General features: G+C 57.7%; 1 protein-coding gene across 1 annotated transcript in view; it reads left to right on the top strand.

Annotated features, from left to right (window-relative positions):
• The window catches only part of SLIT1 (slit guidance ligand 1), a 126726-nt gene that overhangs the window by 20819 nt on the left and 91215 nt on the right, over nucleotides 1–14692 (top strand). The window contains exons 2-4 of the mRNA XM_029911358.1: nucleotides 3341–3412; nucleotides 4396–4467; nucleotides 7382–7453. Coding sequence (XP_029767218.1) covers nucleotides 3341–3412; nucleotides 4396–4467; nucleotides 7382–7453 — 216 coding nt within the window. The remainder of the gene's footprint in view (nucleotides 1–3340; nucleotides 3413–4395; nucleotides 4468–7381; nucleotides 7454–14692) is intronic.

A 14692-nucleotide genomic window follows, 5' to 3' on the forward strand; every position in this document is an offset into this window, starting at 1 on the left:
CCCCGCCATGGCTCCATCACCCCAGTACACCTGGGCGCTTGCCGATCAGGAATTCCCGGGTCCATTGGCCCCCTGCGCAGCCAAGTTCTGTGCGTCCCCATATGCTTGATGTGGCCGGTTTGGGGCGCCCTGCAGCTGTTCTACCAACCAGGTGGGCAGAGCCATTGAGTGCAGGTGTTGCAGGGTGCTGCCCCCCAGGGAGAGGCAGGGAGATCGGAGCCTGGGGCCCCGGCTTGCTCCTTTGCTCTGGGTGAGGCCCCAAAGGCCAGGAATAGCTGGGAGACGATGCACCTTGACCCCCTTTGGTAACCTGGGGGATGGGGCCATGCAAGGGTCGGGAGTAGCGGGCCGGGGATGATGTAGCCCCCAGGCTGGTTATAATGCACGAGGGGGGACCTGTAACTGGGGCGGGCTGTGCCCTGCTTGCTAGCCGGAGCTGCAGTGATTGCAGGGGGGCAGGTGTGACTCATTAGATGCCACCTGGCCTGGCAGGGAGGTGGGAGTAGCCAGGGGAGCTGGAGTTCGTGTAGTGTTACCCAGGAGTGCCCTCACTGCCGGGGAGACACTGACCCTCAGGGAGCGTGGGAGGTTTGCCTGGCATTGGGTGCGGGCTTCTCCGCGGGCAGACACACAGCGGCCATCTCTGCAGCAGGAGCCAGCCAGCCTTCCCTGCCCCCCAATCCCCAGTGGGGTGTTTAAAGGGCTCCCGAGACAAAGGGCCCGGTCCTGGCTTAGGTGCGTACCTACCGCTCCTGCCAGTGGGACTGGGCTCTTAGGGTAGGGTCGCTTCCCTCTACCCACAGTTCTAGCTCGGCAGGACCTGTCTGGCGCTTCCTTCTCCGGGGGTGTGTGTGTGTGTGTGTGTGTGTCAGTCACACCAAAATGGTGGCCGTATTAATTGATGCAGTGGCTAATGACAAATAATTTGCATGCAGAAGGCCTTTCCCGCCAGACTGTAGCAGCTCACTGGGGGTCCGATTTTGGGCCTAGCAAAGATGATTTTGTCTGTGTAGCCCCCTGGTTCTCCGGGCGGTGCTGAGAACGGACACCCCCCTTCTCTGCGCTGTGTGTGTCTCAGCCAGAGCCAGGCTGGGTGGGTGTTTGTCTGTCGCTGCCCCTCATTCCCACACCCTCCTGACACCTGGGAATGAATCAGCGCAGCCTCCGGACTTCAGGCTTGCAGCTCCCCTGGGAGTTCTGGCTGGCTCTGAGCCCCACGGCTTTTGTGGGTGAAACCTGACTCCGGAAGAAACAATGGGGTTTGTGTTAGTGTCTCCTGCGTGGGAAACTTTAAACGCGGTTTATTTTCCAAACCGACGTTTCTGGGAGCTGCTTTGATACCACTGAAAACAAACCTAGGGCAGTGGGCTGGGTCTGTGGGGGTTGGGGGGGGGGGAGCGCAGGGCTCCAAAAGACCACAGTGTGTGGCGGGGAAGGGAAAGGCTTCCATTGACTGGCTGCCAGCCTCCAGCGTAGACGTTCCAGGGCTCCAGGCGGCTCTCCCTACGGAGGCTTGTTCCAGGAGAGCTGGGTGAGGCTGAGAGCAAGGTGCGACGTGACTCGGGTTTTGTGCCGTGGTGTAAACCTGGCTCTCAGCTGCAGATAAGCACGTTGGGGGGCCTCCCTGCTAATTTATAGGAGTTCAGAAACCTCCGTGGCTCCGTGCGTTTGGGTCTCTGCAGACGCTGGATCTTTGCTGCATCGGCGCTAGGGGACGGCGTTCCAGGGCTTTGTGCACATACAGCGGGCAGCTGTCGCTGTTCCTGAGCCGTTCATTGCTTTGGTGGCAGCGACGTTATCCCTCCCACCCAGAGAGCAGCGTGTGTGTGTGTGGGGGGGGTGTGCAGGGAGCTGCCCTGCTCCTGCCCACCCTGCATTCAATGCCATTGAAGGGGGACAGATTAAAAACTAATACATGGCAATGCTTTTGCACACGGCCCACAAGGAGCCTGTGGAACTTGCTGCTACAAGATCTCATTGAGGCCAAGAGCCAAGCGCTGGCCATTGGCCTGGATAATGGGTGTGACGTGACATTCCACATTCCTTGTGGACATATGCTGATGATATGAATATGACGTAACTGAGATATACTCTTATGCCAGGTGGCTCATGTGAGATATCCTTGGAAAGGTTCTGATTTACTGAATGCTCCTCCTCTCCATGGCCTGTCTGCCCAAGAAGAAAAACTGAAGGCAAGGGAGAGTCCAGCCTGAGACAGGGGTCTAGTCTGAAAAGGAATAGAACTGGAACTCTGAACCACAGAAACTTTGCAACCTGCCCGCAACAATATCTAGGGCAGGGGTTCTCAGACTTCTGTCCTGGTGACCCCTTTCACATAGCAAGCCTCTGAGTGTGACCCCTCCATAAATTAAAAACACTTTTTAATATACTTAACACCATTATAAATGCTGGAGGCAAAGCGGGGTGTGGGGTGTGGGCTGACAGCTCATGACCCCCCATGTAATAACCTCACAGCCCCCTGAGGGGTCCCAACCCCCAGTTTGAGAACCCCTGGTCTAGGGTGAGAAATACTATTTGTAACTGATTTCTTTAGTGAAACTAGCTTAGTTTGCGTGTTTGATTTCATTTGCTTAGTAATCGGCTTTGTTCTGTTTGTTACCCCTTTTATCACTTAAAATCTGCCTTTTATATTAAATAAAATTAGTTTTATTTATTATTAAACCCAGTTTCTGTAATTTCTAACTGGGGGGAGGGGCAAGAAGTGTGCACACCTCTCTCCACCTTGAGGGAGGGGGTGAATATCATAGTATCTCTTTGGGTCTGCACTCCAAGGGAGCTGGACATCTGAGTGCTGGAGCAAGTCCCTGAAGCTGAGTGTGCCCAGAGCTGATCTGTGGCTGGGGGTGGCCCAGCCTGTGTGTGGGTTAGAGGAGGTTTTTAGAGCCTGGCTCAGCCAGACAGGTTAAGGGGGCCCAGGCTGGCAGAACAGGTAGACTCAGGGATATCTCAGCACATCAGGCGGCTTCCCCAGGGGTCCAACCCGTCACAGTGGGAACATCCAAAGCCAGACTAACAGCCGGGGTGTTGAGAAGGGCTGTAAACCCCCCTGCTTTGGGGCATGAGCTGACCATTAACAACTGGCCATTTGCAGGGTCCTCGCCCCTTCCTGGCCAGCAGCTGGTGCCAGCCGGTGTCAGAGCCAGGAGTGCTGCCAGTTTCCAGGTCCATGGAGAAGCCCGGTTCAGTCTAGCTGTCGTCTGGCACCTGCCTGCCTCTGGGGCAGCTCAGCCCTCCCCGTGCGCTGGCTTCGGGAGCCCAGGGCTCCGACCCTGCCTTACATCCGCCCCCGTTCGCTGACCGTCCCTTCTTCTCTCCTCAGGGAGCTGAACGGGAACAACATCACCCGGATCAACAGGAACGACTTCTCGGGGTTGAAGCAGCTGCGTGTCCTGTGAGTCCCCTGCCCCGAGCGCTAGCAGTGTCTGTGACGGGGGTGGGGGGACTGCCTGCAGGGGAGAGGCCTGCCCGGGCCGGGGCTGACCCAGATGGGACTCTGCCTTGGGAGGCTGGTGCTGCTAAATCCCAGGCTGAGAGAGAACTGGGGCAAGCAGGGTAGGGGAACCCGGGCTCACCATAGGGCCCCTGCTGTCGGAAACATGGTTTAAAGGGGGGGGGGGGTCAGAGGTCATTGCCCTCCTTGGTGACTTGGGCTGGGAGGCGGGCGACTCCTCTGACGGTAAAGTGGGCTGGGATGAAAGGAACAGTGAGCGTGTGCCTGAGGGTCCTGCTCCACGTGGCTGACCGGGCCACGCCCCGGGGAGGGGGTTGGGTCTGCTGCCTGGTGACCCCAGTATCCCAGAGGGACTTGGGCCCTCGCCCTCCGGCTGGCTCACTGCTGGCAAGGCCTGCGTGCCCTCCATGGGCGTGGAAACCGGGTGATGGAAATGGATGCTGCTGGGAGCCAGGCCCGAGCTCTTAGCCGGGAGCTGCTCCGACGGCGCTGAACATCAACGCGGTGCCGAGGAGGAGCCGTGTGACACCCGTGGGCTAGGGGGCTCCCGGCTCAGTGACCTGGGAGCCCGGCACCATGGCGGGTGCTGGAGGGTGACCGCGAGTGGCCTAGCTGGGACGCCGGTAGGTGTCTGAACAAAGCAGCCCTTTCCCTGGCTAGCTCCCAGTGACGCTGACGGGAGGTGGCCGGGGTCCCTATGATGGTGGCCCCTGCTCCAAGGGAGCATGGCAGGGCCTCGGCCCCCCGTGACATGTGTGACGACATGGGCCATTGCACCCCTGGAATGAGCATGCCCTGCCCAGCCAGTCCCCGGGCAGATCCCCAGGCTGTGGTGCGGGGGCTTCCCGTGGATTCCCGGTGAGTGAGCGCGCTGCCCCCGTGCGTCTCGGCTCTGACCTGTTCTCTCTGCCTCCCTTTTCCAGGCAGCTGATGGAAAACCAGATCAACACGGTGGAGCGGGGAGCGTTTGACGACATGAAGGAGCTGGAGCGGCTGTGAGTGCCTGGGCGCTGCGGGACAGGGAGGGGGAGAGGGGAATGGCCGCTATTGCTGCAGACAGCAGAAGGGCCGGTGGTCCCGCGAGCTGCTGGGGGGGCCAGTGGCTGTGCTATCGCGTGCGGGGGATTTGGGTGCAGCCCACTGCTCTCCCTGTGCTGGCAGGGCCTGGCACTGCACTCATGCCCTGGAGAAGAGAGAGCACCTGACTCCTCTGAGCAGCCTGAGCAAAGACCCTTGTGGGGATGGGAGGGGCTAAAGAGAATGGGGGGGGGGTCTGGAGCAGACCCTTGTCCATCCCTGCTCTCCAGTACAGTTCAGGTGCCAGCAGGATCATCTGTGGGGCAGGACTCCTGTGGGAGTGGTTGAAGTCAGACCCCGTTTGAGAGCAGGGCATGGCAGTGTCTCGGCGGGGCGCGGTGCTGGGGGACGGGCCCTGCTCTCTCGCTAACACAGACAGATGGCTGGAGGACAAACCGTTTTATACCCCAGCCGCGGAGCTGCCCGCCGTTTGCACTCAGACGCGTCCCAATCTGCTCCTTTTCCCTCGGGGATCCAAATAACTCCTCAGCGATGTGCTTAACGCGTCTGCGTGCCAATCAGCCCCGAGCGCAGCTGGGACCTCGCCTAGCAGCTCCTTCAGGGCACTGCAAAGCCTGCACCAGCAGGTAGGTCAGCAGACACCGCACACACCGCCTTGGGCTGTGACCCAGCCGCTCTCTTCCGGGAAGCAGAGTCAGGCCTGCTCGGGGCTGGACTGGGCTGCCTCCAAGGCGCACACACGCGTGCTGATGACTCAGGAGCGGACGTTCATCTCGAATCAGAACTGACTCATGTTCCCGCAGGGCGCCGGGCTGCAGAGTGGGGCCTGCGGCTCAGTGGGGGCCCTGTCCCCTCTTGGCGTCCGCCTGCACAGAAAGAAAACCCCGCGGCAGCATGGCTCAGCCTCAGAGCCTGGGTCGACTCACTACAGGGCTAAAAATAACAGTGTGGACCTTCCTGCTTGGGCTGAACCTCGGGCTCTGAGACCTCCCGCTTTCAGGTTCCAGAGCCCTGGCCCCAGCCCGAGTGAGAACATCTGCATTGCTATTTTTAGCCCCGTAGTGTGAGCCTAAGTCAGCTGATCTGGGCTCTGAGACTTGCAGCCGCGGATCTTGTTTCGCGGTGTAGACCTAACTGAGGGCCGAACCCAGTGTCACAGTGGAGTGGTCTCCTTCACTTTCTGTCCTAAACTGCAGTGTTGCTGTGTGCTTTTTAAACAGCTGCTTGGCTTGCCCCAGAGGTGGCTGCATTTAATGGTGGAGGAAATCAGATACAACCAATACTAATATTGTGTATGTAAAGTACTGCGAACGAGGGCAATACCCGTTCTAGTTCAGTTGTTGCTAAATAAAGAGACTCTGCAAACTGAAAACCTGCCTCGTCCAAGCCGATGGGGCAGCGGGTTACCAGGCAAAGCTGCAGCTGATATTGTCTGTGCAATCCTCTGTAAGTGGCCCCCGCTCCTGAGCACCGCCCCAGCTCTGAGCCTGGGCTGCACATGTAGTCGCACAGGGAGAGTAATTAACCATCGGAGCAGTTTACCAAGAGCTGTGGTGGATTCTCCATCACTGGCCATTTTAAAATCAAGCTGGGATGTTTTTCTGAACAATATGCTTTTGGTCAGGAGTCAGGGGGCTGGAGCAGGGTGTACAGTGGGGGGCTGAGAGCCATTGAACCAGACTATAACCCCTGGATAGAGTGGAAACCACTTCCAGCCAGGGGGTGCGGCAGCCCCCCGTACCTCTAGACCCAGCACCTGTGTTAGGAGTTAGTGTGTATGTTCTATTGTTGGTGCTATCCAGGGGTCAGACTAGGTCAGTGGTTCTCAACCTGTTGGCCATTGCGAACCGCCTGTGCAGCGTTCTGTGTTACATGGGCCGCATCCACACAATAGATATCCTGCCTGTATGGCCCTGCGGATGTCACATGGGCTGCAGCTCTGTGCTGATTGGGCCGTGGGTTGAGAACCAATGGACCGATCACCATGGTCTGCTTTAGACACATCACTGCAATGCTCCTGTGTGGCCGCTGCTCTCACACTGAAACCAACGTCCAGGCAAGGAAACAAAGTTAGTTTCTAAACCAGTTCCGTTAAACCAGGGCGACTTCTGTGCATAGACAAGGCCCCCGCTCAGCCGTTGAGCGCTGCCAGGACGTCTCAGCAAAGGGGGGGGGGGGTAACTCCCGCAGCAGGGCGTAAGGCTTCGTGCTGTCGACTCAGAGGAAAGCCACAGCAAAGGGTAGGGGTGAGCGCTGGTGGGTAGGAAGTACAGAGCGTGGGGGTCTGGGGCTTTGGTGAAGAAGGAGCCGAGCAGAGGCTGAGCGACAGGCCGAATTTAACTGCCCTTTGCTGGAGTCTGCTAGAGCTGGCAGGAGACCGCCTTGCCTTGCCTTGGGCTGCGCTGCACCAAAGCTCAGGCCTGGCTGTGCTGACGACGATTTCAGTGCGAGCTGCTGAAAATCAGGCCACATACTTAGGTACCTAAAGGTGGACTTAGGAGTCCAACTTCCGGGGCCCATTGTCAAAAATCTCTTAGTGCCTAGAGACTCCTGGGCAGGATGTCCCACACACCCCTCAGCTAGCTATGGACTAAGAAGACTAACGGTTAAGGAGACGGGTGGTTCTCAGTGGAGAGAATGTGAGGAACGCCCTGATTTTGGCCCAGTAACGCTGTAGTTACTCTGTAAGGGGAAGGCTAACGTCTATGAGAGACCCTGTATGGGCCCCCCCCAGCATTCCTCACTGGAGCCATCCCTGCATCCAGTCCCAGGGGTTCGGAGCCGGGCACTGCGGCTCCTTGTTGGGCTGGGATCATTGCCTTCCTCCTTGAACAGGTGACTCCCTGTAACCCTTTCTCTCCCTTTCCCCAGACGGCTGAATCGGAACCAGCTGCACACACTGCCGGAGCTTCTGTTCCAGAACAACCAGGCCCTGTCGCGACTGTGAGTACCTTTCTTATCGCTCGAGGTTCCATCCTCTGCCTTTGGACGGCTCAGACAGCGAGGGGGCCCTGGCTCACCACACAGAGCCGGGCGTGTCGGTGCGGCGACCTCTCCCAGTGGGAATGCAGCAGAGTTCTAGGAGTTAGATCCAGAGTTCTCGGCTGCTGCACTGGAGTTAACTGGGGTTTTATCCGAAGGGGAACTAACTGGGATGCGAGAAAACATGTTTAATTGGAGTGACGTAAATTCATTACCCGACGTCTGCAGTATGAAAAGAAATCAGCCGTGGAAGAGCTGAAGGATCAGCATCTTTAAAGGCTGTTAAATGTTATTAAAGAAAAGAGCAGTGCCTAACAAACTGCTTAATATCCAGGCTGGCTGAGCAATGTTAGTATTGTGACATGCAGGTTTGTCTGTGCTAATGTGAAATTTAAAGGAACACAAATGCCTCAGGGCCCTGTCCAGCTGGAGTCCCAGAGACCTTGAAATGTGACACTTTTACACATGAAGCGAGGCTGTGAGCTCCGGTTTCTCCCATACGTTTCCTATGTCTTTCCTTTGGATCCCCTTGTGGGCCTGATTCTAAACTCACTTATACTGGTGTAACCCCATCGACGTGTTCAGAGCTACTTCGGATTTACCCTGCTGTCTGTGAGAGATGAACCATCATGGCGAGCCCTAAGCAGGGAGTGGAGGCCAGCAGCAAAGCCTATCTTTGTGTGAAACACCTTGCTGATTCTGGTAGAGCTGCGTGTGCTGTGTGAAGCGTCAGGCTGCGCGGATGGAATATCTGAGCTGCTGTGTTGATTGCATCCGAGCTAGACTTGCTCCCGAAGGTCGGGCTGCTGGTTTTCAATTTGTGCCGCCATGCTGAACTCCAGCTGGCATTCTAGGAGTGGTTTCCAGGCGTGGCATGTTCTGGCTGGCTAGCAAGGCAGCTGTGTTGGAAACCGGTGTTTCTTTGGGCCTTAGAGAAGCGTGGGAGGAGAGGGCTGAGGTATTGGGGTGCAAAGCCAGGGGTCAGACATGGGTTTCTCCTGGCTGTCATGGAGCAGTTTGGTAGGGAACTTTCCCCGGTAGTGCCGGGAGCTCTGTTGTGCCTGGAGAGCATTTCCTTGCGTGTGTATATCCTGGTGTGTAGGGTGGAGCCCTTTTGCCTGGGGAGCGAGCTGGAGGAAACGCTACTGCTGGATGCTGTGGGCTGGCAGTGCTGGGAGCGCTTTCTCCGGCTCAGCGGCACGCTTGTCTCGGAGTCCGAAGTCTCCATTGTGCGCCTTGTTTCCCAGGATGGTGGTTTGTTGGTGCAGCGTGTCTCTGGGTTGCACGACTTGTGAGTGGCTGGTGTCGTCGGGAGCCCGCGCAGGCTGGGCCTGAGCTCTGAGGATTAAGAATGGAATTTCTAGCACGTGTCGTTGTGTGAATCTTTCCGGAGTGCCTTTGCCCCTTGGTTCTTGCTGGGCAGGGACCGGCTGAGAAGGCAGCATGTGCTCTATGGAGACAGCAGTCTGTGCATTCAGCGCTTGCCAAGAGCTGGGGCAGGACAGAGCTGGAACCTCTCTTGGGGGGGATGTTCTCAGGGCCCCTTTTGGGTGGACGCTGGGTGGCCGGGGTGTGACCTACATCTGCCGTGGTTCCTTTTTCCACTTCTGTTCTGTGTGTGCACAGAGAGGGGAAGCGAGAGATGCCAAGTGCTTTCTGGATGCTGGGCTGGGCCACTATCTAACCGCTCTGCCTGCACATTCAGCCTCGTTCCAGGGGTGCTGACGGACTGGGGGACGCAGCCGCACAGCTGTTCTCTCCGTGTGGGAGACCTGCAGCCTGGGAGGGCGTGCTGGCCCCGAGAGAACTGAGTGCCCTTGTTTGGTGTCTCCTTAATTATCTCTTCACCCTTTCCATCCCCAGACCGGCAGGCTCTTGCTGTGTGGGCTTGTGAAGTGTGCCTGGCCCAAGGGGAGGCGGGAGATGGTGGAGGGAAGGTGAAAGCAAGGAGGCAGCTGCTAATAAAGCAATAATGAATGCAAAGGCAGCGCTAACCTTCAGTCACTAATTAGCGCGTCGGGATGCATCTGGATCTGAGGCAGGGACTGCACAGCCTTTCAGGAGAAGGAAAAAGGCCCTTGTCTGATCGAAGTGTGTGGGGTGGGGGGAGACGGGACGGGACACAGGCGGGAGCCACTGAAGGGGCTGGGGCTCTGGGGGCGCTGCGCCTGGCGCAGGAGAGGTGCCGGGGCAGACCCGCCACGGGGCTGTGTGTTATTTGTATGGCTCCCGTGTTGGTGGTGGGATGCTGGCGGCGGGGGGAGCTGGGTCTCCCCTGGCACCGCGCCCTGGAGAGCGTTCCCCGAAGTGTCTGAACGGGCCCTTGGCAGGTGGATTCCTGCCACTCGGTGCCCAGCGGGTCCCATGGCTGCTCTGGCCTGCGTTGGAGGGGGCACGCTGGGCAGCGGGTCCTGACAAGGGGCATCTCCAGAGGCGCCTGCGAAGGAGCAGCCTGCCTCGCTCAGAGCCCAGCGCTGGCCCCTGTTGTTAGGGGCTCCCCCGGGGACGGGGAGAAAATGCGTCAGGCCATTTCTCAGCACAGGCCGGGCCCTGCTCCCCTCCAGGTGCGGAGGCTGGGGGGAGGGGGCGAGGGGAAGTGGCTGGAAGATTGTTTCCTCCGCTTTGTGTGTGAGAGAAAAGGACAAGAGACGGGGTGGCCTGTGCCAAGCACCCTGAAAAGGGCCCGTTTCTGAGGCAGCCGTTACTATGGCACCAGATGACTTGATCTGGCGCTTTGCCATTGGTCAGCGACTGAGCTCCCATTAGCTCCTTTACCTCGGAAACGCCATGAGCAGTTGGCGGAGGGTTTGATCCCCCAGCCGGATTCTCTTCCCAGGCGAGTTTCAGGCCTGCGGATGTCCCGGGGGTCAGTCCATGCTGGTCCCCACCCCGTGCAGAGCTCAACCCCCCGTCTCCCCAGCCTGAGGGCACGCTGATTCTTACCCCTGCTCTGACTGGAATAACCCCCATGCCACAGGGGCTGATACAGACTTGGTGCAACAAAACAGAGGCAGCGCTGCTCAGACACCCGGCCCTGAGCGCTGTGTAAGTGCCCAGGTGGACAGCGAGTCCCCGTAATGCTGCTAATAGAATCAAGCCAGGCCGGGGCTGTGGGGAACGCTGGAGAACTGGAGCTTCGATGAGGCCTAGTTAGTGTTTTTCCCCGATTTGATCTGTATTGCAGCCAAGATGAGCAGAAGGTTAGACGGGAGTCAGGAGCCGGAGTTCTAGCGGCTAGGAGGAGGGAGAGGAGTATGGCCGTACATTACAAGGGAGCTTGTATACGTGCCTTGCGTCTCTCTTTTTACAAATCTTCGAACTGTCTGTCCAGCCTGCTGTCCAGCACTGTGGTATCTGGGCACCTCCTGTGTAAAGTCAATAGCCCTACGGGGCTCCACGGAGCGTCTGCCACGTCTCATTTTTGAGGGTCAAAACTCTGCTTGAGGAAGAGTTTGTGCTTTTAAACTGTTGTGAATTTGCTTGTGGTGGGTTGGTTTGTCCCCGGGCTGTGGTTGTCGGGGCGGTTTGGCCGTTGTGGGTGGCTGGGTTCTCGGTACCATTCTTGTGGGGGGAAAGTCTTTTAACGAAGCAATTACAAATTCTAAATAATAATCATCCCCTTGTCTCCATCCAACTTCCACGGCAAATGTAAACACCAGATGCTAATAGGATTCTGGGCAACAGCCTGGCTGGAATGTAAGTTGGCTGTCTCTAGAGGCGGGGGTTTGAGGGCGGATGAGTCACAGTATGGACCTAGACTATTTCTAGGTGCACCCCGTAGCTTAGAGCAGTTTCCTTTGGTGCTGCTGACCCAGTGATCTCCTTCAGCAGGTTGACCGGTTTGGGCTTTGTGTGAGTGGGAAGAGTGGGCTAGTGGACGGGGCACTGGGCTGGGGCCCAGGCTCCCTGTGAGACCTCAGGCGAGTCACTTCCTCTAGCCTATGTCTCAGTTCTCAGCTGTAAAGCCGTGATAATAGTTCCTGCCTCACCGGGGTGTGCGAGGATAGAGCCCATGAATGAGTGTGAGGAGCTGTCACACTAGGGGGCTGAGGGCCAGGAAAGCACCTAGACAGACGGATCGGCAGCTCTGCAGTGCTGGCTTTGTTGGCACAGCCAGCAGGTTTGGAATAAGCTCCTTTGCCCGCCAGAGAGCTGGTCCCAAGAGTCCGTTCACAAATGTATTGTAAAGGGTTAAAACCAGCCTGGGGCTGCCAGCTTGGAGTGTGTGAAACGGTGGAACAGTGCCCAAAATTGGCATATGTAATGGCAGCTGATAATGCACCCTTCCAATTAATTATGGATTGGCATTTCCCTTGGTCTCAGCTCTGCGGTGGTGGAGCATGAGGAAGGGCCGTCCTGCCTCAAAGGCTCCTATTACAGAAAAAGAAAAAAACAATTAAGGTAACGAGTTTAAACCGTGAACATTTTCATTTTAACCTGTGCTGGGTTTTAATACCAGGCTCTGAAATAAAATCCCGTCAGCGGGATACAGATGTGGGGTGGCCCCCGCGGGGTCTGGGATGGCGAGAGCTGTCACGGCCCCCTCTCGGTCTCTTTTCACGGTGTGATTATTTGTAGTCCATGCTGGTGTGCACGGAGCTGGGCAGACAGCTGAGAAGGGACCATCCCTGCCTTGAACAGCTCCTGGTCTAACGTGCAAGTGTCCGGACAAAGGGCGGTGCAGGAGGGATGCAAATGGGCGGCAGGGACAGCTTGAAATCCTTTCCGACCTTGCTTTGTGTGGCGTGGCCGCTCTTAGCCCTTGGCCTGTTTCTGCTCTGGCCTCCCTGTTCTTATTTTGTTGTTTGTTCCAACCGTTTCCGTTATGAGTGTGTTTTAGCCCTTTCCTGGTGGGGAACATGGCAGTTGCCGGGACTCTCTGAAATGTTGTTTTTTGGAACTGTGACTGTGCCTGGATCCTGATTGTTCAGCTATCCCGGCTGCTCTTTGATGGTCCAAACAGCGCTTCCTGCTGCTAACACCACTGTCTCTGTGCTGGCTTTTGTATCCCAAGCCGGGCGTGAGCTCAGGCGAGCTGAGCAGAGAGCTGTTGCTTGTCCTGTGTCTAATCCTTCGCCGAGTGAAGTGCTGCGGGGTACGTGAAGGAGGAAGGTGTGTGTGAAACCAAACACTCCCTTGCTGTTGGGTGTATTTCATAACAATTGCTGTCCTCGTTATGAGCTGGTACGTTCCAGCAGTAACCATGGAGCTCCGAGGGTTGGAGGGTATTCCAGGAAGGGTCTGGGGCGTGTCTGCAGTGCTGTAATCCTGAATCCAGAGACACCGGGCCAGATTCTGCTTCTCTACACTGGTGTCAGTCCAGAGAAACTGCGCTCTCTGTCTGTTAAATTACTCTGGATTTACTCTGCCGTGGCTGCCAGCCGAGCCTGTCCCGTGCCCTGCAGTGTGAAGTGCAAGCCCAGGTGGGTACGGGGTGTGACTGGTCCCTGCAGGGCTGAGCGCATGGGGCACTCAGTGCTCCAGTGTCTGTGCAGCCTGGAGCTGCAGAGGGAACTGGAGATTCCCTTTGCTGGGATTCCCACCCGGGCAGCAGAACGGGCTAGTGACCTGAGCACAGTCAGGAAGGCAGTGGCTGACTGAGTGGGAGGCTCAGGAGACTGCCCAGGGCTCCTGTCAGCCATTTCCCGTAGGGTGCCGCCTTGCCCTGGCGCTCCCGGATCCGCACTGCTCCCGAGCGGGAGACTCTGGGTTTCAATGAGAGGGGCTGAGAGGGGAGCGGGTCCCAGAGCAGAGCTGGTCTATGTGCAGATTCGCACTGGTTTATCTGGAGGGGAGATTTAAAATGGATTTAGTCCAGCCAGTGCCAAGGGCCACGCGGATGCTCTTAGCTCCCTGTATATGTGTCTCGGGCGATGTGGCTATAGCTTAGCTAAGAACAGGTTTAAGTTAAACTGAAATAAGCCCGTCTTGAACCGAATCTAGTGTCAGCAGGGGGCTTTGCGCCGATGTAACTAGAAACTGGTGCAGCCCTAAGTGTGCGGACAAAGCGGTACGGCCCCTCCCCTCCCCGACCTGTCTGCCCTGCAGAGCAGGCGCTGGGTTTTGTTGTCTCAGGGTGCCCGGCAGGGCAGGTGGTGGCTGGGCAGGGAGATCTCCTGTGGGGAGCCTTGTGCATCGGGTTGTGGCTGTTCCGTTGGGACTGGCGCCTTTGATAAATGAAGGGGGCTGAGCCGGCTCTGCTGGGCTTGGGCGATAGTGCTACAGAACCCGTCGCGTTCCCCGCGCTGCCCTACCACTGAGCCTCGGCCCGCCCTGCAGAGACCCCCGGGCAGGCAAGGGCCAGCAAGAGCCAGTCATGGCGTGGCTGCTTGCACCAGAACTCCTAGGGCACTGCCCAGCTGTCAGACTGCAGCAAGGTCAGTCTCACCTGGGGGGGTGCACCTAGAGGTGACCGGCTCCGATGGCTTCTCACCTGAGCCCTGCAATCCCCAGCACCTCGCTGGAGCTGTGGAGAGAGAGGCCGGTCTGAGTGCAGAAATGGGTTCTGGCTCCTGTGTCAGCAGGGACCACTGCACAGATGTATTGCCTGCAATGAGCGATAGGCGCGTGGGAGGGCCAGGTAGCGGGGCTCAGCTAGGAGAGAGGGGAGGAGGCTGAAGGTAGCTGCTCAGGAGAGAGGCGGCTTGGCATGAGAGCTGGCGAGAGAGGGAACGTAATGCTCTTGGATCGCTGGAAATTCCCAAAATCTGAGCAAGGGACTAAACCTGCTTTTGTGCTGCCCGGGGGATTTCTTCTCCCATGGCTGGCTCAGCCCTCAGTTCCACTGCAGAGTAATGCCATTCACGGAGTGGAGTCTGGCCCTCCGTCTCTGCCTCCTGAACAACCTGCTCAGGCAAGGCTTCGTCCTCCTGGTGGGCCGGCTGCAGCTCCCCAGGCATGCTCCGGGGCAGCTCCTCCGGGTAAGCCGGAAGTTACATTTGCTGAGCTGGGACTTGCTCCCCTGACACTGCTGCTGGGTGATTCACCTGCCGGGTGTTCTCTCTGGCTTGCTGCAGGCTGAGCCAGTCTCGGACAATGGCTCTCCGGCTCCCTGGTGCTGCAGGAATCATTATGAAACTTGCTTTGTCTGTTAAGAGGTGACTTCCTCTTGGCCCACAAACCCCTGCCTGGGGCGCAGGGCCGGCTCCAGGGTTTCTGCCGCCCCAACCGGCGCAAAAAAAAAAAAAAAAAAAAAAAAAA

Source organism: Terrapene carolina, unplaced genomic scaffold, assembly GCF_002925995.2.
Source record: "Terrapene carolina triunguis isolate 2854851 unplaced genomic scaffold, T_m_triunguis-2.0 Scaffold95, whole genome shotgun sequence".
Taxonomy (NCBI): domain Eukaryota; kingdom Metazoa; phylum Chordata; order Testudines; family Emydidae; genus Terrapene; species Terrapene triunguis.